The 26,442-nt window shown below is 36.8% G+C and overlaps 3 protein-coding genes across 3 annotated transcripts; 2 read left to right on the top strand and 1 right to left on the bottom strand.

Moving 5' to 3' along the window:
- The first annotated feature begins 32 nt into the window (after positions 1–32).
- Positions 33–9,568, top strand: LOC134794313 (protein Daple). The gene is made up of 7 exons (XM_063766078.1): positions 33–259; positions 1,337–1,753; positions 2,999–3,282; positions 3,787–3,957; positions 4,548–4,764; positions 5,063–7,667; positions 7,966–9,568. Exons 1-7 carry the CDS (start codon positions 203–205, stop codon positions 8,310–8,312), a joined length of 4,098 nt encoding a protein of 1,365 aa, XP_063622148.1. The 5' UTR covers positions 33–202; the 3' UTR covers positions 8,313–9,568.
- Positions 9,569–11,216: 1,648 nt separating this feature from the next.
- LOC134794312 (threonine aspartase 1) lies at positions 11,217–12,916 on the bottom strand. Its single transcript, XM_063766077.1, has 4 exons — positions 12,740–12,916; positions 12,486–12,614; positions 11,594–12,408; positions 11,217–11,453 (listed from the first exon to the last, which is right to left on the bottom strand). The coding sequence occupies exons 1-4, from the start codon at positions 12,765–12,767 to the stop codon at positions 11,295–11,297; spliced, it is 1,131 nt and encodes a 376-aa protein (XP_063622147.1). The 5' UTR covers positions 12,768–12,916; the 3' UTR covers positions 11,217–11,294.
- Positions 12,917–19,649: 6,733 nt separating this feature from the next.
- Positions 19,650–25,953, top strand: LOC134794311 (beta-secretase 1-like). Its single transcript, XM_063766075.1, has 9 exons — positions 19,650–19,948; positions 20,756–20,875; positions 22,005–22,157; positions 22,537–22,711; positions 23,188–23,438; positions 23,784–23,855; positions 24,459–24,566; positions 24,908–25,024; positions 25,604–25,953. Exons 1-9 carry the CDS (start codon positions 19,814–19,816, stop codon positions 25,907–25,909), a joined length of 1,437 nt encoding a protein of 478 aa, XP_063622145.1. The 5' UTR covers positions 19,650–19,813; the 3' UTR covers positions 25,910–25,953.
- Positions 25,954–26,442: the final 489 nt, after the last annotated feature.

Here is a 26,442-nt window from a genome sequence, read left to right as displayed (position 1 = left end):
CAGTCAACTCAATGAAACGAGACGACCATAGTCGCGTAAATTTGTTTGCTGGTAGTGTAGGTACTCGCCGTAGTTTCTTTGTATTCCATAGCAGATGTTGAGAAAATTTCTAGCTCGTGTGAATTGTGAGGAATATTTTGATGCCATGCGCTTGGGACACTTTCAAAGGAGTCGGCTCCGTTCATCATAACGCTTGGCGAGAATGGCCGCTTCTGCTACTGAGATCGAAGAATTCTTGAGCGGCCCCCTTGTTTCTTGGGTAAGTGATACCTTTGGTTTTGTTTCTTTGAGTGTTATAATGAGCCGTGAGACAAAATCATACAGCCGTTCCGCCTGAGCGAACTTGCGTTTTTACTTATGTTGTAGTAATGGTAATTTAATGTCTTTGTAAGTATAGGGACATAAAAATTGTTTCATTCTGCTAATCGTCATACTTCAGTGAACAGAGGTATTTCGTAATAGATGTAATTGCTTATTTTTCGAATTTTTCAGTTAGGATTGTCTGTGTTGTGTTGTTGTAAATGTGTTGATTCAGTAAAGTTAGTCATATTAGTTTCTGTATGTTTTTAATGTAATATTTATGACCACGGACATGGTGTCTTATCATGACATGACTGATAATAATAATACAAGAACTTTTTAATTTAATTTATGATCACATTGGTATGTGATAAATTGATAATAATTCATAAACATGAAATTAGGTCAGGTCTGTACTCTTGAGATACCCATTAAGTGATACTGAATGTAATGTATAGATAAGTTAAATATTTTTAACTAATAACCACATATTTCTCAAGCTTTTGGTGTAATAGGGAACTTATTTATTTTTAAGAATCTTAAAGTAAAAACAAATTTATCCTAGATAAAATGAAATACATTAACCAACTTACTTAAAGTTTGAACTGACTATATTGATCATAAACTGCAACAAAACATCTGGGACTGTTCAGACAACTTTATTCCTTAATTATTTGAGATTTTGATATACATACCTACTTTAATAATACAATTGAGTAAAAGAATTGGGTTAAAACCTTTTTACTATGAGTTAAGGTTATATGGCTTTCCTGTGGACATCATAACATAAATGGACTTTAAACCTATTAATGTTCCAGGCAGATGTTTATAGGCATGTTCTAATCTTCTACTTAAAATGTGTATGATTAAAGGTTTGAAAATGTACCTGAATCACCAACTTTCATATTGTCACTGTCCACAGATAAAAAACATCAGTTTTTCTGAATGATTTGACCAGTCACTTTTAGTGAGATATAGAAAGTGTTTATATTAGCAATCAAATAAGGTTACTCTCATATTGCTTTGTCCTTTTCAGTTGAAATCGTGCCTACCAAGTCCAGAATGCATAAAAGAGTACTCAGCTCTCTTCAGCGGGGAGCTTCTCCAGCAAGTTTACCTCCTGATAGACCCAGAGCCTTCCTTCCATATCACAAAACTAGCTGGTCTAGAAGACCAGGCTTTAATATTAGGGAGAGTTAAGAACTTTGATGCTATCATCAAAAATGTAAAGGGCTTGTATGAAGAAGAACTTGGGATGACACTCCTAGTGGTACCAGAATGTATTTGCTTGGGGAAAACACCGGAATCCAGAGAAGGATTGGAGAACATGAAACTGTTAATATTGTTGTTGCTAGGGGCCGCTGTTCAGTGTCCTAATAAGGAGACATTCATCACTAGGATTAAAGAATTAGATGTGGAACTGCAACATAACATTGTGGAATGCATCAAACAGGTATGTGATTGTGATAACATAGCATTATCTTTGACATACTTAATGTTGCAATGGCAAAAGAAAGTTCTCAATGAACACTAAAATAAGCAATGAGATGGCAGATTTATTAATGAGTTGTGAAACTTTGTACATGTCACAGAGTGATTAAACTTTAAAAAATAGTCGGCCACGCATAATGGAGGGTTCCATACCTTCATACAATATAAAAAGCCATACAAGTAAAAGCACAAAATAAATAATAGTAACTGCCGTACAGAAAGGAAACTTCCTACAAAACCGAAGTTTGACAGCGGTCCTGAACCGTCATGCTGTCCCTTTCTAATATATGGCACTATCCCTTTCGGCTATTTAGGCTTGTCAAAATTCAAGCCATTATCTTATCTGTGGTCGTGCACGCAAAGGGACGTCAAGTTGTGTCAACCCTAATAATTGCTCGGAGCAATGCTGAGCCGAGCGGAGCCGAGTTTGGCCGAAGTCAGGAGTTCCGCACCCCTGGCAAAAGGGCGTATCTTCGCGGCACTTACGTCGTTTATTTAAGCTTTTTGTTCAGAATTTTGTCTAAAATTTTTGCGGTTCTAAAGTTAGAAGGGAGATGGACACAGTTATTTCCACAAGTACAGTAAAAATATTAAAGTTGCTATGAAATTATTCCAAAGATTCTCAAACGCAGAGTAAGACTGTCCTTCATAAAATCATAAATCATAATCAACCTTGACATAAAGACTTCAATTTGTACTTAAGTGTCACTTTTCGCGAGTAGCAGTTGCGCAACAGCCGATGTTTGCTTGGACGAATATTTGCTGGTGCACCCGTGTTTATTTAAAAATTGTAAACTGTTATATTCAAACTAAAGTTGGATGAAGTACTAACTAATTTAAAGCCCTGGGATGCCAAGCGTTAAAGCACACGCACATTAATAGGACATGTTGTTTTACAAACAGGAGCACAGGTAATATGGCAAATTATCGCAGGCTACGTAGCGTAATACGTGTCGCGGTATCTTGGCTACATAGCCAAAGAGATACTAATAGTAAAAGTCATATAACAGCCGAGAAAATTTCTACCCTCGAGTTTTACAGCTGAAGTTGACCCATCATGTACGATAAAATTGTAATCGGGTTAGCTGGTGGCCGACTCACATTTCTGGGCTTTCAAGCCCAGTTTCACTTTTCATTGAAATAAGTCGCCTTTGGTCAATATTCATGCGTGAGTAAAATATATTAACAGAAACCTTTTCTGTTCTAGGTTACCGATATGCAAACAGTTGTATTAACGCCAGACGCAGTAGATCTCTTTCAATCACCTGCAATGTTCAATCACATGAGGAGACTAGCTAAAGAAAGGGATCATTACTTACAAAACTGGGCCACACTAATGCTTAATGAGGGGCTGTATGAAACGGAAAATGAAAATAAGAATGGTACAGCCAGATCAACACAAAACGTCAGTCAGAGTAATGGGGAAAGCCAGCATTTGGCTGTAGAGCTTGCAGATTGGAAGGCACGATTGAGAAAGCAGAGACAAGAATTGTAAGTAACTTTTTTTTTTTAAGTCATTGATATGGGGGACCTAGAATCACTCAACAACAGGGAACCAGTGGATGTGACTGAAATGAACAGCACATTACAAATCACTAAGGTCTAGTCAGAGGCCAATGTCCAGGAATGTACATTTTCCGGCACATATAAACTTTTTGCAGTATGCTTCATTGTAAGTTTCAAAACTGGTAGTTTCTTACTCCAGAGGTCACCACTGTGTGCATGTGGTGGTCCGTACATAATACAAAGGCTACGCATCGGCGGCAAATCCTTATCTTCTCAATATACCAGCTGCCAGAATTTCCTCTAATCTTTCGAGAAAATTTGACATGCTTGATTGAATTATGGGATTTGGTTGTATTTCTTTTAATAGAACACTTCCAAAATCTGTAGTCCTAAGATCGCTTAATAGTGCCCTTTGCAACGCTTTCAGTTTTCAACCTCATTCTTCGCAAAATTAACACCAATAATACAAAAATAACATAATTTTTACAGAGAAGAAAAATCAGAACAGCTGTCAGAGTGCCGCGAAGAATTAGAGCACACAAAACTAGTTCTCGCGAAGTTACGGACGGACAGCCAGGAGTGGTTTAATGAAGCCAGGAAAGCAGTTGGGTATAGGGATGAGGTTGATGCCTTGAGAGAGAAGGCGGAACGATGTGATAGGTGAGTTGACTATTTGATAAAGATTCATTGATTGTATAAGCTTTTGCTTCGAATTTGACAGCTAATGTAGAAGGCGCTGTACGGCCCTGACCATTATGCTGTAACTCAATTTGACAAAAGTTGACGTTTGATAATGATAATTCAGTTACCGCAAAATATAAAGAGCTATCTACTTTAGCTGTCATACTCGGGGGCGTGAATTTTGAAATTTCCTTAGACTCTACCTACACTTCTTATACAATCAATTAATCATTGCTACTTATTAGGTTCAGAATTAGTTGTATTAGCCCAGTGGTGGGCAAACTTTCTTCATGGGGGGCCAGAAAGTTTAGGAAATTTAAGTGGAGGGCCAGAATTGTAGCCAAAATTTATTTTGATTTGTGATAATCGTGGGCCAACGCCACATACTAATTATTTCATAGGACCGGCGGCGGGCCGGATAATATCCATTCGCGGGCCGTACTTTGCCCACCACTGTATTAGCCAAAATATTTACTGTGAATGTATTAATTTGTTTGCGAAAATACGGTTGAGTGAGTTGGCCTTAGAAATAGTGATTTACGGTATTCATTAATTTTATTTTGCTTTAGGCTAGAACAAGACATCCAGAGGTACCGCGATCGCCTTGCAGACGCAGAGTATTACAAGACCAGAGTAGCAGAGCTACGGGAGGACAACAAGGCCTTGATGGAAACCAGGGATGCCTTAGAAGAACAGCTACAGAGGGCCAGGAAACGGGCGGAGCAGTGTTTGACGTTAGAAGCCGCAATGATTAAGTTAAAGAGAGAAGCCAATGACATAGCTCTGGTAAGAATTAAATTTTATCAGCTTATCTGCAAGTCTTGCTTTTGACATGCAGGAGTGACTTTGGGATTTCAGTCTTTACGACATTTTATTCGTCAATCGGGGGTTTTTTGGCAGAAAATGAATTAGTTATCATTTTTACCCAAATATTATATTTATCTTATTTACTAAATCTGTGAAGTAAGTAAATAAGAACTAAGTTTTGCTTGTACAGCCATTTCAAAGGTTTACACTGCAACTCCTTATTTTCCTAAAGCATTTTCTTGTCATTCTTGTCAACATGACTCTATTTTTTTTTCAGGAAAGAGATGCTGACCAACAGAAGATCCAAGAATTAATAGAAGAAAATAATCATCTACAGTACATAACGAAATCTGTACTGAGTGAAAGTAATAATAGCAATTTAGACACAGACAACGAATGCGAAAGTACCTTAGAATCTGGTGAAAATAGTTTATCGGAACAATTAACAAGCAATGCACAAGCGAGAGCTTTAAAACTAGAACTAGAAAATAAAAGACTTCTCTCTACAATTGATAGTCTGAGAGAACAATCATTACTAGAAAGTAGTGATAAAGTCTTAGATCTAGAAAAAGAAAAGAAAAGGTTAACACTGAAATGTGAACAATTACAAGAAAACTGCAATAGAGTGATGCAACAAAATTCGGAACTTGAAGACGTTTTCAAAAATGCATTGGAAGAAAACCGAAAGCTGCAAGATTCATTAGACAGTCAGAAGTCACTTATAGATCGGCAGTCAATAGATCGTGAATCTGAGAAAAATAAACTCCAAGATTTTGAAAAACACTTAGAATCTTTGACAAAGGACAAACAACGTATTCAAATGCTTTGTGATTCCATACAGAGGAGAGCTGATGATTTAGAGAAAACTTTGGATGCCAAAACAAAAGAATTAAATATGCTAAAACCAGAAGCAGACAAAGTTACTGGGTTAATTATACAGACGGAGGAACTTAAAACAAGGCTAACATACAGTGAAAAAGAAGCACATAATCTGCAGAGAGAAGTTGGTAAACTAAGAGAAGCAGTTGAGGAAAAAGATGTTTCACTAGACAAGCTTACTACCGAGATAGAATTAAAGAAGAAAGAAATTGAAAGATTAACTCGCGAAGTCGAAGTCAGTCAGACCATGTTGCATAAACTACAGGATCTGGAACAGAAAACACAAGAGTTAAAGTCACAGAAGAAAGTAGACAGTGAGACTATTCAGACTTTACAAAAAGACTTGATAACAGAAAAAGTAAACTTTGATAAAGTTCGAAATTGTATTGAAAAGCTTGGCATTCACGTTTCTGAAATTATATCTAAAGATGTAAATGTAGAGTACATGCTGGAAAAAATTATGACAAATTCAGACCATGAAGCAATGATATCAGACATAGCGGCAAAAATAAATCTCACAAAGTTAGTTCCGTGCGATTGTATTGTGACAGAAAAGAAAGAACCTGAAGAGGATGTTATCAATCCTCAAATAGAACAATTGACATCGGATCTTGCAGTCTTGCAAGCTTCTCTTGAAAGCTGTCAAGCCGAAAATGCCAAATTACAAGTAAATATTGCAACACTAAACTCACAGAATGGCTCACTAATTTCACAGCAAATGACGTTACAACTGGCAAATAGCCAGCTGGCGGCTGAAAAAGAAGAGATATTAAAGCAACTAGAAGTGCTTAAAGATAAACAAGATAATTTGTTGAGAGATCAGGTTGCTTTACAAACTCTTCATGAGCAACTGAACACAGAATACGAGATGCTGCTCAGTGAAAGAGAACCTGTTAAGGTATCATTGAGAGATCTTAAGATGGAGAATAGGGAATTAAAAGAAAAATTGGTGAACTGCGAAAAGAAAGTGGCGGAGTATGACATGGAAAGAGACAATTTGAAGATAGAATCAAGAAACTTAGTCAATCTAAGAGCAGAACATTCTAAATTGAAAGACGATTTCAGAAATCTGTTTACAGCTAGTGACAGGCTAAAGAATGAATATAGAAATATGCAAGAGGAGTATAGAAGTCTTAGAAGTGAAGTAACTCAATTAAAATTAAGAAACACTGAGATGTCAGGAGAAATAAACACAAAAGTTGAAGTGATTACGAGTATGGAATTAGAGATAAACAAAACAAATCAGCATTGCGAAATGCTTGTCCAAATGAATAAGAGCTTAGACGCCGATAGGCGATCATTAATGGATCATGTATCACAACTCCTTACACAATATCATGAACTATTAGCGCATTCTTTGAAAGACAAACAACATTATCACGAAGAAGAGAAAATGTTTGCGGACAAAGTCAATGCCTTGTGTCGTCAGAAAGAGAAATTGGAAGAAAAAATAATGGAGCATTACAAAAAACTCGATAACTGCACAACGAAACGACGAGGTTTTGGGGCGTCATTTGTAAAAAGAGTTAGAAAAGCTGGCACAGACTTGATCAATAAAGTTCCCTCCAGAAACACTAAGCGGATTGAGGATGCTAGCCGCTCCAAGTCCCAGTTGACACTTGCCGGTTCAGAATCCGGCGAATCAGACCCAGGAAGTCAAGATATGGAGAAGATGTCTAAAAGCTCCGAGCAAGATCAAGGGTCATCTAACCCCAGTGGAGAATCACCAAGAAATAGCGCAGATTTTTCCTTCGGCAGGAGGTTTGATGATAAATTTCTAAAGAAGCCGGACTTTGATACGTCTGGGTCTATACCCAGTTTGGATTCTACTAGGTTAAGTGAAGGGAATTTTGTGAGGAGACTTTCGACGGCATCGATACATAGTGGCGGAGGGGACGACGCTCTGATACGAGCTTCGTTGAGGAGGCGGCCACATAAAGCTGTGCCACCTTCTCATAGGAACAGCTATCAGGGACTTGAAGGGGACACAGGATTGCCAGCAGGTAACTTGCTTTTAATTTTTTTTTAATTGATCCTGTAAACCTGTACACACACCATAAATAAAGACTTGAAATGAAAATGAGTGGTAAATTTGAGATTGCCCTTAACAGTGAAGCAATATCCAACTATGTCTTTCTTAAATCTTTCTCTTTAACGACCTCTGGAATGACACATTATTTTTCCTTAATTACTTCTCCGTTGGAAATTCCTCCTAGCTTATATTTCCACGTTGCAGTCCTGTAGATTTTGTTTCCCAGAAGTTTTACAACTCGTTTCTTTAACCTATCTTGTACGTTTCAGTATCGACTCCATCTCCAGTGTTCGGCACGGCCGGTTCGCGGCGCACGGTGTACGTGGCGGACGACAACCCGGACGTCACCCTCAACACCAGACCGCAAAGCACGCCCCTGAAGGAAAACCCAAACCCCACTTATCTGGTTTACAACAGAATATCCACCGTAATCGGAGACAACGCGTGTCAAAGCCTGGACAGGTCGAGTGACCTCCAAAGGTCCATGAATGAACAGATACCAGAGAATAATCTACACGAAAAGGAAGAGCCGAGACATGACAGAAGACCGAGTCGGAATGAGAAACCGGAAAACTCCAAGGAGTCTGCGATTTGGTATGAATATGGATGTGTGTGAGTATGTGTCTTAATAAAGTGCTTGACTAGGAAAGAGACTGATGAGATGCCTTGTAATTCGTCCTTATTATTTTTCCTTTAAATGTTTATTGTGATTGGCAGCTTTCAACCAGTGATATATGACAAATCACACGAATTTGTTTTACAGTATTATTCAGCATTTAATGTTTACATATTTGTTTATACTCATTTGAACTAAAATGTGATCGGTGTGAACGACTTAAGACAATAGTTAGGATTGGTACGATAAAATAAGAGGAGAGATTGAAAACCCTAGTTCAATATTACCTACAAGGAAATATTTCTTAGGTTACAAAATACTTGTATACCTTTACTTGGTTAGTTGTCCTAACCAATTGGACTGCCTACCAAAAACGATTTGTTTCATAAACAATTCATAATAATGTGTTGTTCATTTAGGTAACAAACCTTGCCAGAATTTCTGTGAATTTTGTTTAGTAGTTATAAAAATACTTTCACTGGAAATCAGCCTAATCCGTAATTTTCTAATCGGTACTAAGCATATTTTTTTGATAGTTTGCCTTAATTTAGCTTTAGGTATGTGATATTTTACATTATGAATTAATATTTCTTAGATGATATTATTTATGATATTGTAAATCCTGTACTGTTTCAATTTGCATAGCAAAACGTAATGGTAATGGGTGTTTTACCCAGTTGTGGTACCTAAAAGATAATAATGTAATTAGCGTATCATATGTATTTTATTACATATACTTGACTGCTTCCTTCGTAGGGCCTTCCTATCACCATTAGAATAACATATATTAAGTTCAGTGCCTCATAATATGCAACTGCCAAAGTATGTCACTTTTTATATGTTCTTTATAAATTATAATAACTTGATTGTAATACTTCGGTAGTCCAAAGAGGAAACAAAAAAAAAACTATTTATACCAGTGAAAAAGAATGAACTGAATAATTATGTATGACTTAAATCAGAAACTTCCATAATAATGCAATGAAATAATAATTTACCTTACTTCAGTACAAAGTTTGATTTATGTGGAGACAATGACAATGTAAATTGACGTAATAAATATGTAAGTAGATTAAGTTATTCTAATATAATTTGTAGGTTTTATCTTAGTATAATAATTATTTTATTTAGGGCACCAGTAAAATACAATAATTATTTTAACAGCTAAAATGTGCACTGACAGTTCTTAGTAGTAAAAATGTGGTATTTACAATAGAAAGTACCTCCATATCCTTAGCCAAAATCGTCGTTATGGCATTTGCAAATTCCTATAGTTCGTTTTTTTAGCATTAGAAAAAAGGTAAACAATCTTGACGTGTCTATTTATTGAAAAAAAATAATAAAAAAATAAGTCACGGCAAATATGTAACAATCGTGAATCATATACGATTATTGACATTATTTAGCTTTAATAAGTAATAGTTACTGATTTTTAAAAAGCGTTCTTCAATTAATAGACACGTCAAGATCGCGTAGTCTTTTTCTAATGTTAAAAAAACGAACTATAGCATACGTAAAGTCTTTATATCAATGCAAAAGCAAACAAAGTATCAATTTCTTGTGGAATAACTAAAAATTTAATCATATATTGTTTTACTAAATTATTTATCACTTGTCTTCATCATTAAAATAATTGCCTAGCTAGGCAAAGGTAATTTGGTGATATATCGATATCAATTGAATATACTGTTATATAACAAAACTCATTATACATGTTCTTGTTGTATATTGACCTATTTAAAATTGGTACTATTCAGATAACAAATGGTGCTTTGTAAAGGTCATAATGGTCACTTGGTGCCACGTAACTTAGGACTTCGGTCACAAGCTGACGGACAGAGATTTTTGTAACACATTAAGAGACATATGACCTGGACAACTCAAGTTGTCACTAAATTTAAGCTTATTCATGACATTTATGTCATATTATGCACATGTGAATTTTGTTTGATGATAGACAAAGGGATGCTGTGCAGCGCCATCTAGTTTCAGCCATCAAAAGCTACAATACTTTGCACCGCTTTGTGAGTCTTCTTATTCCTTCGTCTATGTCAGTATAAATTTACAATGAGCATAATATTACTAATTACTCGGTAATGTACAATGTGATAATTGAAATTACTCCAGTGACAATATCAATTTAAATTGGCATTCAAGATGTGATTAAAATTATGTAATTGGCATTTTGATATTACTATTATTTCTATGTACAATAGATTTGTATTTTACTCAAAATAGCACTTATATTTTTCTTTTAGAGCACATTTTTATTGTACTTAATCGCCTCTCACCGAATTTATTATTTACATTTACAGTCACGGATAAAGCCTTTTTTTTAATTAAATCAGGATTTTTCATTGATATACCTACCCTTTATCAATTATCACATGTAGTGTGATGTTCCGATATTCTACTCTTTTGCGGATAAGGAATGCTATAGGATCTTAATTATAATCACATGCATGTTACGGATTGTGAGATGAGTAGTGGATTTATTTTTTTGGGGCTTATAGGGTTGTTGCCATACGTCATACGTTTCGTATATCAATCATTTATAGCCCATGCCCTTTCGCATGAGAGCTGAGGAGGCCTGTGCTCAGCAGTGGGACGTATAGGCTGAATTATTATTATTAGGGATCTGTAGCCATTAGGACGCACACGGCGCGCGCGGCTTTAAAAAATAATATTTGTCTGTCTTTCCATACAGTCGAATTTATTCTACAGGATAAACTATCCTACTGTCAGCACAATAACTGATTTTCACCCCAGTCTTAGATGTGATTCTCACTTATTAACTCATAGTTACTGTAGTGATCTATCATTTAACAAAAAGAAAACGATTTGTCCTGATGGTAACCATTTATTTTTCTCACTTATTTCATGCTACATAATAATTAAACAAGTTTTTTTAATATACTTTTTGAATACTGAAAGCATAACATAATACTTAGTTTGTCAGAGGAACTATACTGTTACTGTTTGTCAAAGAGATCCATTGTGATTAGTTTCAATCAAGTGGGGGTCAGTTTTGATCTCCCACTGCACTACAGGGTTAGGTTGGGTTGGGACTGTGAAAGGATGGCCGGAGACCACTGCTTTTTGCCCAGGTGCCACTTTTTGCGGAAGATAAGAAAACACACACTGTAAAGGAAAAATATGGGTGTGAAGTATTTGCAGCAAGAAGTTTTACAACAGAAACAACAAAATAACAAGCATACAAAAGCAAGCATGTACATGATTTTTTATCTAATGCAAAAGTAGTTAATTTATGTTTTTTTTACCTTTGGTCTATCACTCTCAGTAGACATAAATCCAACACACATTGTTTTAGTTGTGTGTCCCCAAATCACCTCTCCTTCTCCAGCTTGGGGGTCAAATCGTAAAGCTAAAGTCCCCCCCAGCCGTTGCCCCACATCCCACAAATAGGGTGATTCTAAAAACTTTTCTTTTAAACATTTATCTAAGCCTAGTACTGGTGAAGGTTCTAACAAACTCTCGGCTGTGTTCTTCGCTAGTTGTGTTCTTATCAAATGTTCTCCACATCCTGAAGTGCAAGATGCTATTGACTGTTGGATTCCATCTCTGCTTGTAACTGCCCATACTCCACTAGCAAATGAGGCCGCTTGACCGACTCTACCTTCATGTTTCAGTGATACTCCACCTGAACTAGCTCCAGCTGCCACTAAACCATTAGAGTCAATACAAATAGCTCCCACAGTATCTAGGGGACTGAATTTAATGTCATTTTGCTGAGAATATCTCTTTAGTTTTCTTTTACAATGCTTGTAGCTTCTGTAAGCTCTAGCTGAAATCATTTTGCGGTCATCAACAATTTCCAGTCCCATTCTCCTTGCCCAGAGTTTGGCACCTTTACCAGTGAGGATGCAAGGTGGCACTCTGCCTAGTGAGAGGCTGTCACATTGTTTTACACAGAGTTGTTTTGCCAATGTGATTGGGTTCCAGACATTAGAAACTGCACCACATGCACCAAAATGTAATGTCTGGCCATTCATGATTGATGCATCACATTCAACTGAACCATCCCAACTCAAGTTTGAACCGTAACCAGCATTGGTCAGTGGGCTGTTTTCTAGTTCTGGAACATTAGATTAAAATTAAATTGTAATTTTCAAAATTAACGATGGACTTGTGAAAAAATGTAAGGTTTCTCACCTATTATTGCTTTTTCAATGGCATCAACAGCACTGCCTCCCTGATTGAGTGATTCACTTGCTTTCCTACAAGCTACATGGCATAGTTTCTGATATTCCTTTTTTAAATTATCACTGTGGTAGCCGGCACCTAAATAGATATTATTTAATGTGAAAATGAGTGAAATTGTAATTCTTGTGAGAATAAAGAATCTTTAACCGTAAAATGAGGAGACTTTGAAGAATGAAATAATTATACTTGAGTTGCTCACTTACCACAGTGGACGGCTATGAACCCGTTCATTTTAGAAACAAACCCTAAACTAATACAAATATAACACAGTCATAGAATCAGCCAATTCGCTATTGTACTTCACTGGTATGGATATTTAGCAGTAAAACGAAAAATGCCCACCCCTATTATTTATTAGAATACAATCGCTTTATTCTACCGAAAACGAAGTTTATTATTTCTAGCTAGAGAAGGGGTTGGGGAGGAGAGGTTAACATTTTTTTCTACAAACAACATTTGTCTTTTTTTACCAACGTCGTTTTGTTTTGAATTCTAGTTATTTTTAGGCCATAATTTTTGTAATAAAAAAAATTGAATACAATAAATCTAATGCAAAATTCGATTCGATACATTGCTACTACACCTACTACAGGTGCAATGACTTTAATCGATTATTCAGATACCGCAATGTATTCAAAATCGTAGGCTATTTGTCGCAAGGTCTATACAGGCTGACGCAACTAGGAACAAAAATAGGTTTTGTATGGACTTTAGTAACCTAGCCATAGCCAAAAAAACAAAATAAAACGTCAGTCAGTGGGGAGACACTCCTGACTTCGGTCGAACTCGGCTCCGTTCGGCTCGGCATTGCTCCGAGCAATTATTAGGGTTGGCACCACTTGACTTCCTTGTGCGTGCACGACCACAGATAAGATAATCACTTGAATTTTGACAACCCTAAATAGCCGAAAGGGATAGTGCTATATATTAGAAAGAGATAGCATGATTCGACCCTGAATCGCTGTCAAACATCGGGTTTGTAGGAAGTGTCCTTTCTGTACGGTAGTACTATTATTTCTTCTGTGCGTCAGTGCTATTCATCTGTCATGTCAACTGTCAGCCACATTGTTTTGTTGCTTGTCATGGCGGTTCGTAGGTTTTACTTACGTATTTCTTGCAATTTCTTTTTTAAAAGCTTTCGTTATTTTCCAAAACAGTCAATTGTGATAAGAACATACAGTGAGTCAATAGATTTTGTTTAACCCTTCGGGTGGCAGCACCTCCGGTTGAACGGTAGGACAAATGGCGCGGCCATTTTTTTAAATATGCCTCTGCGTGGCAGAGGCCGCGAGAAGGTTCGGTCATAACAAGCCCGTAATTGGCAGAGACCGTCTCGCGGCCTCTGTGCAACGCTGCATTTCGCGCCTAAAATAAAACCGTGAAAACTATGCCTTGCTTGCTCACTCTTGCAAGATGCAATCGTCAATAAACAAGGATGGTATTCCCTAACGGTCGAATTCCCGCGTAAAACAAAGTTTGTTAGAAATGACGTGATGTTCCTGCCCCACCTCGCCCATTACGCGCCGACCGTCGTCGAGCCGCGAACATTCAAACGTAATACGCACTGATAAAAAGTGAAATAAACTGTGTGAATCGTGTTAAATGTATTGTTTTGTCATAAAGACTGCTTTTTCTACAATCAATTGTTTTATTTCGTAACTATACGTATTTTTACATGAAAGTAGAAAAAAATTGGTAATATGAGATTAGAACAAGTCTAGCATAATTCACATAAATCTTCGAGCAACACCGGCTTCCGACACATCGGAAGGGAGGGGCCCAAGCGATATCTCACCGTACAAATCTTTCTGCCATTTTTCGCGGGGGGAAAGGTGCACACAGTCGCACTTCTCACACACTTACATACAGAATCCAATCTGTAATGACGACACAAATACATAGAAAATGACACACGTCAAAGGCAAATCCTGCAAACCTCGATCTCTTTTTGTGTACGGACGAGTGACAAGTGTCACAACACGCACACTAACACATTTTCGTTGAAGTATGTTATTGTATTCTGAGAGATGAGAAGTCGGATTTGTCGCTCGACCGATCCGCAATTTGTACTGAGCGAGCAAAATCGATAAATCCAACAATTACATGAGACTAAAATATAATAATTGTGTTTGAATGTAATTAAACGTATGATATGTAAAAAAAAATATTACATGTGAAATGTAACACTTTCTTTTTGTAAATTTGATGTCCCCGACCTCTTTTTATAACAAAAAACCGAGCAACCAGGCATTTTTGTGCAGCAGTGTTCACGCGCGCGTCTGGACTCGGTCTAGTGAAAAATCCAAGTGCAACTAGTTTTATTACCCGCGCTAGATTAGATTGACGCGCTAATCTTGTACCTCGGCAGAGGGGAAATAGTGCGAATGCCGCCTCCCTTCCGTGTTGCTCGAAGACATAAATAGAATAGAATTCATTGGTATAGAATCAAATAACCCATTTTATGCTGAATTCAGTGATATATAGTTTGTATATATCATTCATAGATTTTTTTTGGGAAACGGTCATATTTCTAACACGCGCCAAATTCGCGATGATCACCCGTTGAGGCCCCGCCACTTGACGTATATTTTTCCAAAATGGCTGCGCCATTCAACCGGCTTGTTATGTCTGTCCGTCTCGCGGCCACCGCCACTTACCGTAGACACCTCGAGGAGGACAATGCCACTCGAAGGGTTAAATGCCACCGAAAACTAAGTTGTTTCAGTGCGAAATATGTGGCAATAGATACGCTCGCGAAAATCGCAAAAAAGGAAGTTTATGGCGAAATTTCCATTAGATGAAGACCGGTAAGTATTGCTTTAGATACTTTTAGCCTTATTTTGGTGTAGCAGGCTATAAACACATCGAAAATTAGATATTTCATATCCACTTTCATTGTGAACTAGGGATGTACTACAAGTATATCTATATATATAAAACAAAGTCGTGTTTGTTCCAGCACCCATAACCCGAGAACGGCTGGACCGATTTTCATGGTTTTTGATTTGTTGGATTAGTCTCGGCCCAGAATAGCAGAATAACTGTTAAAACCATTGAAAAAATTTACGAAAACAAAATAATGAAAGAAAAAGCATTCCCATACAAAATGTTCCTAGGTATCTTACCTGTCAAACATTTGATGTCCCGTCGATACGCTAAACTCTTACCTCAAATTAAAGAACGTATTTAAAAAAGGGTTTCGAACCGACAAGATATATCCACAATATTAGGATTACGCCGTATTTGAGATTTTAAAATAGTGACAGTAATGACAACGGATTGACATATTTATATTTATGCATGCACTATAGTGATGAGGCTAACCATAAGGTTACATCAAGTTTGTCAAATGTAGCGATTATAAACGAATTAGTCGAATCGATTTTAATGCCGATTTTTGCAACTTTGTATTATGTGTTTGTTTTATTAACTAACCTTTTTTTCACATCGAATTTCATTTTATTGTCATTTGGTTTTTGTTTTAATTGTATCGTTTTTTTAGGGTTCCGTACCCAAAGGGTAAAACGGGACCCTATTACTAAGACTTCGCTGTCCGTCCGTCCGTCCGTCCGTCCGTCCGTCCGTCCGTCCGTCTGTCACCAGGCTGTATCTCACGAACCGTGATAGCTAGACAGTTGAAATTTTCACAGATGATGTATTTCTGTTGCCGCTATAACAACAAATACTAAAAACAGAATAAAATAAAGATTTAAATGGGGCTCCCATACAACAAACGTGATTTTTGACCAAAGTTAAGCAACGTCGGGAGTGGTCAGTACTTGGATGGGTGACCGTTTTTTTTTTTGCTTTTTTTTTTCGTTTTTTTTTGCATTATGGTACGGAACCCTTCGTGCGCGAGTCCGACTCGCACTTGCCCGGTTTTTTTAGTCGATTTTCATCAACTTACGGAAATGTCATATGAATAGAAACGACAGACTTGACCACAGATGAGTATTAATCGAATAACTTTTTATTCGACTAATTAATCGAAAAAAAATGTTAATCGTCAAATTTAATCGTCGATTAAATTATTCGCGATTAATTTAGTCGACCTAACATACGATTGAAATTGAATTAATCTGAATATTAATCGAGAAAATTTTAGATTACATCTCGATTGAAAGTTGACAGGGGGTTATTTTTGTACGTAAAAAAAAAGATGGCAGCCAAACACTTTGTCATAAAAGTCGTCATGGATGTCGTTTTATAGGTTTCAGGTAGTGCCGGTTTTGTAAATGATGACTGTTTTGGAATCCAAGATCTCTGCCGTGTACTTTGTCATAAAAGTCATCATGGGTGTCGTTTTATAGGTTTTAGGGAGTGCCGGTTTCGAAAATAATGACTATTTTGGAATCCGAGATGTCTACCGTGCACTTGATCATAAAAGTCGTCATGGGTGTCGTTTTATAGGTTTTAGGGAGTGCCGGTTTCGAAAATGATGACTGTTTAGGAATCCAAGATGTCTGCCGTGCACTTTGTCATAAAAGTCGTCATGGGTGTAGTTTTATAGGTTTTAGGGAGTGCAGAATTCGAAAATGATGACTGTTTTGGAATCCAAGATGTCTGTCGTGCACTTTGACATAAAAGTCATCATGGATGTCGTTTTATAGGTTTTAGGGACTGCAGAATTCGAAAATGATGACTGTTTTGGAATCCAAGATGTCTGCCGTGCACTTTGTCATAAAAGTCATCATGGGTGTCGTTTTGTAGGTTTTAGGGAGTGCCGGTTTCGAAAATAATGACTATTTTGGAATCCAAGATGTCTGCCGTGCACTTTGTCATAAAAGTTGTCATGGGTGTCGTTTTATAGGTTTTAGGGAGTACCGGTTTCGAAAATAATGACTATTTTGGAATCCAAGATGTCTGCCGTGCACTTTGTCATGAAAGTCGTCATGGGTGTCGTTTTATAGGTTTCAGGGAGTGCAGAATTCGAAAATGATGATTATTTTGGAATCAAAGATGTGTGTTATGATAATTTGAAAACTTCGCGTTATATTCCACAAGCTTATTTGAATGCAAGACATTGACATATTTTAGTATAATGTTGCCTGTTTCGTACAAGTCATATAATAGTGAACCGATACAACAGATACTAACCGAAAAAAAATTAGGTACGTATACGTATTTGTTGATATAATGCCTGTAAGTAATACAATGATTGTACAGGGTGGCCAACTTGGAGGTATACAACTTTTTTTTGCCGCCATTTTGTTTTGGCGGCAAATATGACAGTTGTTGCATGAAAATTACTTTGTGTAGATACGGCAAATTTGTTATGGAGCGTTTACAAGACGGGGACACGTGTCACGCGCCACGAGCCACAATACAAACATTAAAAATAACGTTTCCCGGTGGATTAATTTCGAGAAACGGTGACATTGACTGGCCCCCAAGATCGCCTGATTTAACAGCTCCTGACTTTTTTCTGTGGGGCTATCTAAAGGGACGTGTCTATGCTAATAGGCCAACGAACCTTCAGCAATTAAAACAAAATATTCAAAACACTGTCGCTGAGATAACGCCAGAAATGTGTGAAAAAGTGATGAAAAACGCGATGAAAAGGGTTCGCACCTGTCATGCTGCTAGAGGTGGACATTTGTCTGACATTATTTTCCATGTGTAATTGCTGACCCTACATATCATATTTAACAAGGAATACTTAATATTTTTTATGTTTTATAGAATAAAATTTCAAAAATAAAGTGTATACCTCTTATTTGGCCACCTTGTATAATCCGTATTGAACGTGCAAAAAAAAAACAAATGCATACATGTACCTAGGTGAAACGAAGTTCACCGGGTCAGCTAGTTAAGTATAAGATACGAAGTATCGATATCGACTGCAGCCAAAATTTTTATCAATGTAAATAGTAAATAAAATATAATGAGTGAATTTCCCTGGTAACTTGCATGCAACATAACTATAATTATTTCTCCGAATATTTTTAGTGGAAAATTATCTATCATCTGTGCATTAATGGAATGGACATTATATTTATATTATATATTTCTTGGAATCTAGTAATAGGGGATATTACTGCAATGTTCTGCCGCCAGAGTGCAGCACTACCGACTCTAGTAAATTAATAGACTAACTTATACATACTCTGCCTTAAACTGTTTTTTGACAAGTTTTCACAGACAATAAAATATGACATTGATGCATCAAGGCGGTGTGTTAACCAGGGCCTACCGGTAAACGCGAAAATCGAAATTTAGTTATCTGCCTCTTTATCGCTCGAATATGCAAGAGTGATAAAGAGGTTGATCAGGATAAATCAATTGTTAAGATCTTAAGACTATCTTATGATCCCCGAGAAGATGCATATAACGAAATTTCGATTTTCTTGTTTCGCGGTAGACCCCCTGATTGTGACAGATAGTGGTAGTGGCGCTACGCAGAGTTTTGCGTAATATTCCCTATTATTTAAGATTTTAACTTAAAATATAAGAAAATGTATGTGTGTCTGTTTTAATCATTAAATGTTTTCAGATGCAGGCAGTGGGTCAAATAAGTTGTAAAGGAAGACTTAATTTTATTATTCAAGAATATAATACATAGAAAAAATACATTTAATCAGGTGAACACACATTTTCCTGTGTTACCTGTGGACCGTCGAACCTTCGGGATGTATTTTAAATTAATTATATTAAATTATTAAAAAAAAAATCATTTTACATATTTTTATTTTAACAAATAAATATCGTGTCCACATTTAAGTCCAACCATGTATTAGTCCACTCAAAGAACACTGTATATAACATACGATTTAAATATGGACTCGAGTCTAACCTGATTTCGAGTACGAATCGATATCGATAAAATACGCAAGCGTGTAGCATACTACACTATTTAAGTCTGTTATGTTGGTACTATTGCTCTTTGACAGTTGTTTGTCATACATGTTGGTAATGATTGGATAACCAAACACACACAGACTAATCAAATCGCTAGTATGGAGTCCCGTCTCTTAAAACGTAGTGATTATATTCTCTTTGGGTCTATAGAGCCCTATGCGAGACAAATGTTGCCATGAATCAATGTCGTTTTTGAAATTATAAGATTTATAAGCTAAACGTCAACTGTCAAAATGCTGGAAATTTGGCATGGGATTTATCCATTGCTTTAATTTCTATAAATAAACAAAGTGCACGATGACTTTATCTTTTACTTAGCGTATAATATGTTGTGTAGAATTGATTAAATTATGATCCATAATTTAAGAAGAAGACCTCTCGTTGGATAGTCCATAGGATTATGTTCAAATAGTGCTAAGATGATGCGAAACTTTGTTTACGGTTTTGTGGTGTTCTACTCTTTGAGTTATACTCTTGGAGAAGAATTTAATCTCTTTGGAGACGCAGGCCAAGCATATTCAGTAGAAGTGAACTTAGGTCATCCACCACAAAAGGTAAATAAATTGAACTTACAAAGCAAAAGATAAATTTCTTTAAAATGAATAACATAAGTATTATAATATTTTAAATGTATAATTACAATAAAATTATGGGTTGGGGTGTAGCAAAGGGGGGGCTGGGACTTAGAAATTTTTTTTGCAAAGTGGTGTCATTATGACACCACTTTTAAATGATTGTAATGTGTAGATCACGTGAAAATAAGCATCTTTTATTAGAACAACTTTTCTATAAAATTAAAAATGGCCGAGTTAGACGCCTCCAAAGATTGGTGTTTTTAAAGGGAGCTGGGACTTGTAAAATTTTCATCGAGAGTGGTGTCATTATAACATATATTTTAAATGATTGTAATGTGTAAATCACATCAAAATAAGCATCTTTTATTAGAAAAACTTTTCTCTAAAATTAAAAATGGCTGAGTTGTTGGACTTTTTATAATGTATATTTTAATATTTGAAGCCAGTGGCAGCGAGCGAGCGAAGCGAGCGAGCAAGACCTTCCTGGACAGAGCCGACTTGGATATGGTTAGGTTAGAAGACTAAGGCGGGAGCTTTGCTCCCGCCTTAGTCTTCGAGGTTATTTTTTTTTTCAACAACCCAAAAAACGTAATTACACAGCAACTTTCGGGTCAAATATCCCAATTTTCGTGTCAAATATCTCGGCCATTTTTGACTTTAGAGAAAAGTTATTCCTACAAAACATGCTTATTTTAGCATGTTGTCTACGATTACACAATAAAAAATAGGTGTTATAATACGCCCCCCTTTCGTACACTCTGACCAAATTATGTTATTTCCTTTCAGTTTAATTTATTAGTTGATACAGGCAGCACTACATTGGCTATAGCATCGCAAGCTCAGCAAGGGGGCAAGTCATTCTTCAAGGCAAATGAATCTAGCTCCATTTGGGACAGTGGCAAACAAGTATGGATTTATATATTTATTTATTGAGGGTTATTAAAAAATGCCACATTCATTTAAGTCATAGTTGCCATCTCATATAATTACTACAATCCCTAACTAACACCTCTATGTCTTTAACTAAAAAGAATGGAGTTTTTGCATATTTTTTTATTAGATCAGCTACATGGTATAATAATATACTCCGCCTGGTACTCCATTCCGAGATTCGCGTATGACCTAACTGACACGCGCCTACGTCATCATGCTGTTTACAGGTTCTCAAACTTTGAAATGTGGGAGAATTTTAACCAACGGTGAAAATTATTTTAACGGCATTAATTTTAAGTTATTCATGTAGAAACATAGTAAAATAAAACAAATCAGTATTAAATTAAACTTTATTTATCTATACAAGACAAACGTTTAAAAAACTAATTCACAGTTACACATTAATTACCAAGCTTACGACGTGAAAAGTTTGGAAAACACTGCGACTGCTGACACTGAGCGAGAAGGAAATAACAATTAACACGCGTTCGACAAGGATGACGGTCAGGGCATGAAGTTATCTAGATCCGAATTGTCAAATGTGCACAGCGCTATCCTGTGTTGCCAGTAGTATAAACAGAATTACCCGAAAGTCTGAAATTTCTTTCGTGAATTGGAAGATATTGCTAACGAGTAATTAAAAATGACGTGTTATTGTAAAATTTAAGCTAAAATACATATAAATGAAAATTATAAAATTATAAAGAAATATTTTAACTTATTAACCATAGGTATAATGTACCCATGTAACATGTTATGTTGAAATAAAGTGGCAATGTTATTGTGACGTAGGCCCGTGTCACTCTGGGAATGGAAGACCATGTTTTATTAGACCATGATCAGCTACAAGTTTGCAATTGGTAAAACAAAGCATGTCTTCAATGAGTCTTGACTTCTAATTACATTTTCATATCAGGTACATTAATTACTATTGACAACCAACAAGCCAACAGGCTGGGCTTCAAACTGAGCATTCTTTTAATGTCATGACATGACATAAATCCACCCTGACACTGGTTGAATCAACCTTGCTAATATTGGCTAGAAGAAGCCATTAAAATAAAAACATGAAGTTCTAAAATTGTTTGTTTAATATTTACAGGTGCAAGCCAAATACTCCCAAGGGATGTGGGTCGGACACCTGGCGTCAGATTGGGTGCAGTTCCCATCACTCCCTAACATCCCCAAAGTGAGAACAGACTTGGCACTTATTACAGAAAGCCATAAATTCTTCATGAACGGGTCTGGATGGCAGGTACACAATGTACACATTATTTATATAATTAATTGAAAAAAAGCTAGTATGTTTTATGTTTTGTATTTTACTTTCAAACTTATCTTTACCTTACTTTAGAGATAGAATGAAAAACTTACAAGAGTTGAAAAGTGTATGTTTGAATCAGTTTCAACATTAAAACAACAAAGTATTAAAACAACAGGCACGAAGCAGTGTTTTTCCACTTTCGGACTTCCTGGGAAGTCTCTGCCAGCTGTAAGGCAATACATAAGCGAAAAATTTTGTACGTACTAAGGGGTTCGGATCATGAAAAAGATTGAAAAACACTGCTTTAAATTATCTACTAATAGGACAGTGGATGTAATATAATCCATGATGACTAAACATTTGTGTTTAGGGTCTTCTAGGCCTGGCATACTTACCCGTGGGAGCTTGGGGTGAGAATATTATTGTTGAGTCCTGGTTAGACTCTGTGGACCGCACTCTCAAGAAACCCATTTCATTCCAACTCAAGCTCTGTGGGGTCAAAAGTGCTACTAACGCAACTCATTATGGAAACCTCCAAATGCTTGGTAAGTCATTTTAACTTGCCCGTGGTGGGTTTTCTACATGCTTTTTTTTTATAAATACATTGTGTGTTTATTTATTAACTGTGGTTGTACACAGCAATGACATTTGAGGAGTGTCTTTTCAAACGGTAAGCCCGTTTTTTGTATGGTTTTCATAGAGAAATAAGCCCTACATTTATTGTCATAAAAAACAGAGGGCCATATCCACTCACATGCTTGATATTTTTCAGTGACCTCTATTATTATAATAAAATAAGGGTGACAGCTGGTAGCTACAGTTACCAAAAGCAAGTGAGTGGATAGAAAGTACCTAAGTATAAAAGCTGCAAGCCGATGGGCTGCATGGATGTGCTGCAATAATGTTGATAAAAAGACGAAAGAGAGTCTTATAAATATTTTCGGGAGATTTGTAGCAATCAATCAATGAATGTAGTAAAATATTTTTTTAACTTATTCTAATACTTAAACATTGTTTTCAGATGATGCCACCGAAAATAAAAATAATAACCAGACATACCAGACACCAGTTCTCCGTCAACGCTGGTATGAAGTAGGCGTGTTGTCTGTCCGAGTGATAGATACAACTACAGGCGTCAATAATACGGCTTCTACGCAAAGTCCTATGGTGACAGATATTAATAATGAGATTTGCTTGAAACTTAACGAAGAAAAGAGCATCGTAGATAGCGGCACTACGAACATTAGGTTGCCTGACACTGTTTTTAGAGAGGTAAGATTATTTTATGATCAGGCTAAATGCATGCATAAAGCACCTACAAAAAGTATCAAGTATTAGAAGGTCGAAAGTGGCCAATAAAAACTGCTACTGATAAAACAGATGGATTTAACCCTTTGAACCACGCCTTTTGTGTGTGGCGCGTCATCGTGAATGTCGGTTTGCACGAAGGTTGATGATTGGGCTGTAGCCGTCAGTTGACGTCCTTGGCGGTCAAAAGGTTAAGATCATTACTGGTAACCAACGAAGTGTTATCCTTTGCCTGAAAATATCTTCTTTAATACACATTAGTTATACCCTTCAATGGACATTTGTTTTATATTGTCTTATTTTTCACAGATCGTTGGCCAAATAAGAAATGCAGTTCCTGAGACAAATGTGATTTCAGATGAATTTTGGTATCATGGAGAGGTAAGATGATTTACTCGTAGGCCTTACGAAAACTCACAATAGTTATTTACGATACAAGTGCCGAAAAGAGGAATTTCGAAACGAGTGGCGAATTACCTATTGGCACGTGTATCGTACAACATTTTAACAGTACATATGGCCCTTTACGCACTAGTGCGGGAAAATAGGACCATATGTACTGTAAAAGTAACTAGAGTGTTGCGAAAGCAGACAAAGCACAGTATTTTTCGCAAAGTGGTAATTGCAATGGAAGTATTTACTATTAACGCATTCACTGCCAGGGGGCGTGGCCTAGGAACAAACTTGTATGACGGTGGACGCACATGTGCGTCGGGGGCAGTGAATGTGTTAAGTGCATTGCATAAGTGTCTTTCATGTCGATATAGCTGGTCCAAAAAAAGTCACCTTTGTTACAATATCTCACATTATATTACCTACAATATTTCACATCTAAAATACTATTTGTTGTTGTGGACGACTAGAATTTATTTCAAACATTTATTTTCTCGCTTTTTTCAACTTTTATTCCTGAAAAATTAATGTTTCATAGTAAAGTGTGTTTCCATTTCCACAAAGTTGCGTTAAATTAGTAAACGTTTTTAGGCGGGGTGCTGGCCGCAGCCGCAGGAATGGTCGCTGCCGTGGATCGCAATAGATCTACTGAGCGTCGATGCGGACAACCAGTATTTCACACTCGAAATACCGCCGCAGGTAACGTTTGCCATGCGTAATGTACCCAATTATTAGGCCATCTATATGTATAAATGTATAAGTAGGTAGGTACTTTAGTGATATGCGAATAGGCACGGTCACTGACAAGTCAAATAATCAAATAAATAAAAACCTATGAAGTTTTATTCATAATTTTTATAAAAAGAAAAGTGACAAATCAGTCATGTAATCTTTGAAGTTCTTACCGGTTAATTAAATAGCAAAAATTGTGGCAAATAATACTGTGGTGCGGTAATAACAAAACAATTATTTCTTGAGTTTTATTTTGTGCATGATGTAAAATAGTTGATTTTGACTACGGTCTTTTACACGTTTTTCAGAACTACATGCGAGTGGTGTCGGCGGGCGAGGCGGGCGCGGACTTCGTGTGCTACAAGCTGGGGCTGGAGGCCGGGACCGAGACCGTGCTGGGCTACACCGCCATGGAGGGGCTGCAGGTAATTATAAAACAATATGTTGGTGGCATCCAAGAACGTCCAGTGGAAAGAAATTACGCGTTCATGGAACAAGTTAAAGCAAAAATAGTTATTTGTTTTACCCAAATTCTGCTAATGAAATTGCTACAAGCCTAGGGTTGAAAATTTTCGAAAAAAATCAAATCGTTTTTTCAGGACGTTTTGAAAGTTTCGTTTTTTTTCCGTATTTTTCAGTTGTTTTGGGAAAGAAATGAAACTTTAAACTAACGACAGCGTCAAACTCAATAGACATTTTCACAAACGATCGCCAGCCAGCATTTAGATAACAAAACACACGACTAAGCAGGTGTTAGTTACCTAAACTATGGATTGAATATAAATGGAAAAATTAACAACTTCTTTTCAAAGTGCGTTTTTTTCCGTTTATTTCTGATTTTTTTGTTTTGTTTCGTAAAAATATATAAACTAAGTGACATTGTTTTTTCCGATCAAAATTAAAAAAAAACATGGCTATTAGAAAAAACGGGAATTTTTCCGGGTTTTTTCAACGCTATACAAGCCCAAAGCCACAATGATAAAAATGTATCTTACCTATTCCAGGTGCTATTCAACAGATCAGCCGGCTGGATCGGCTGGCAAGCTTCCGACTGCGGCTCGAACGCGCGCGTCAGCGGCCCCTACAACGCGTCCACATCTCTCATAGACTCGTGCCAACTCCGGCGGCCCGTGTCCGAGACGGCGGTCTCCATCCGCGCGGCGCAGTGGGCCCTGTGTGCGATCTCTATCATTGCCGCTGGGGTTTTGGTGTATCTCTTAGCCCCCTGTGTTAAAGCGCTGTGTAAGAAGCCGTTGAGGATGCAACAGATCTCGCTGTCGACGGCTGCGTTGGTTGAACAAGAGACGTGATGGTAACTGTTATTTTGTAAAAAAAAACCGATGGATGTCACAAAGTGGCTGCTTAAGTGTGTGATATAGTGTTTTTTGTTTAAATTACTGTGGCGTCTATCCTCATAAGGTCCACAATCCACACATAGTTAAATGCTAATCACTTCATTGTTATTTGAACCATTTTTAATTGGAATAGAGTTGAATTTCTTATGTTTCGTTCGATTTCAAAACAGAATTTCAACCATACTACACATTGATTTCAAATTCAACTGACAACATGTATTATGGGCTTTATGGCTACAACGCCCATGTAACAATTTTAGCAATATGAACTTAGATATTTCAATAATTCAATCCATGGTGCTTTGTCATCGGTGAGGGCATTACGAAGCGGGCATTTTTACCGTCGACGAGATAATATGTTTCTTTTTGTCTTGTCTTTTAAGTACAATAGACCTTATATAAGCGAAAGTCTCTTTTAAACTATTCACCTTTAAAAATGGCTCCCTTAGTGGTAGTCGAATCGAATTACTTTAATTTTTAAGTTTTGA

Source organism: Cydia splendana, chromosome 10 (genome assembly GCF_910591565.1).
Source record: "Cydia splendana chromosome 10, ilCydSple1.2, whole genome shotgun sequence".
Taxonomy (NCBI): domain Eukaryota; kingdom Metazoa; phylum Arthropoda; class Insecta; order Lepidoptera; family Tortricidae; genus Cydia; species Cydia splendana.
The sequence above is the reverse complement of the archived record's forward strand: the minus strand, read 5'-3'. Positions and strand labels throughout refer to the sequence as shown.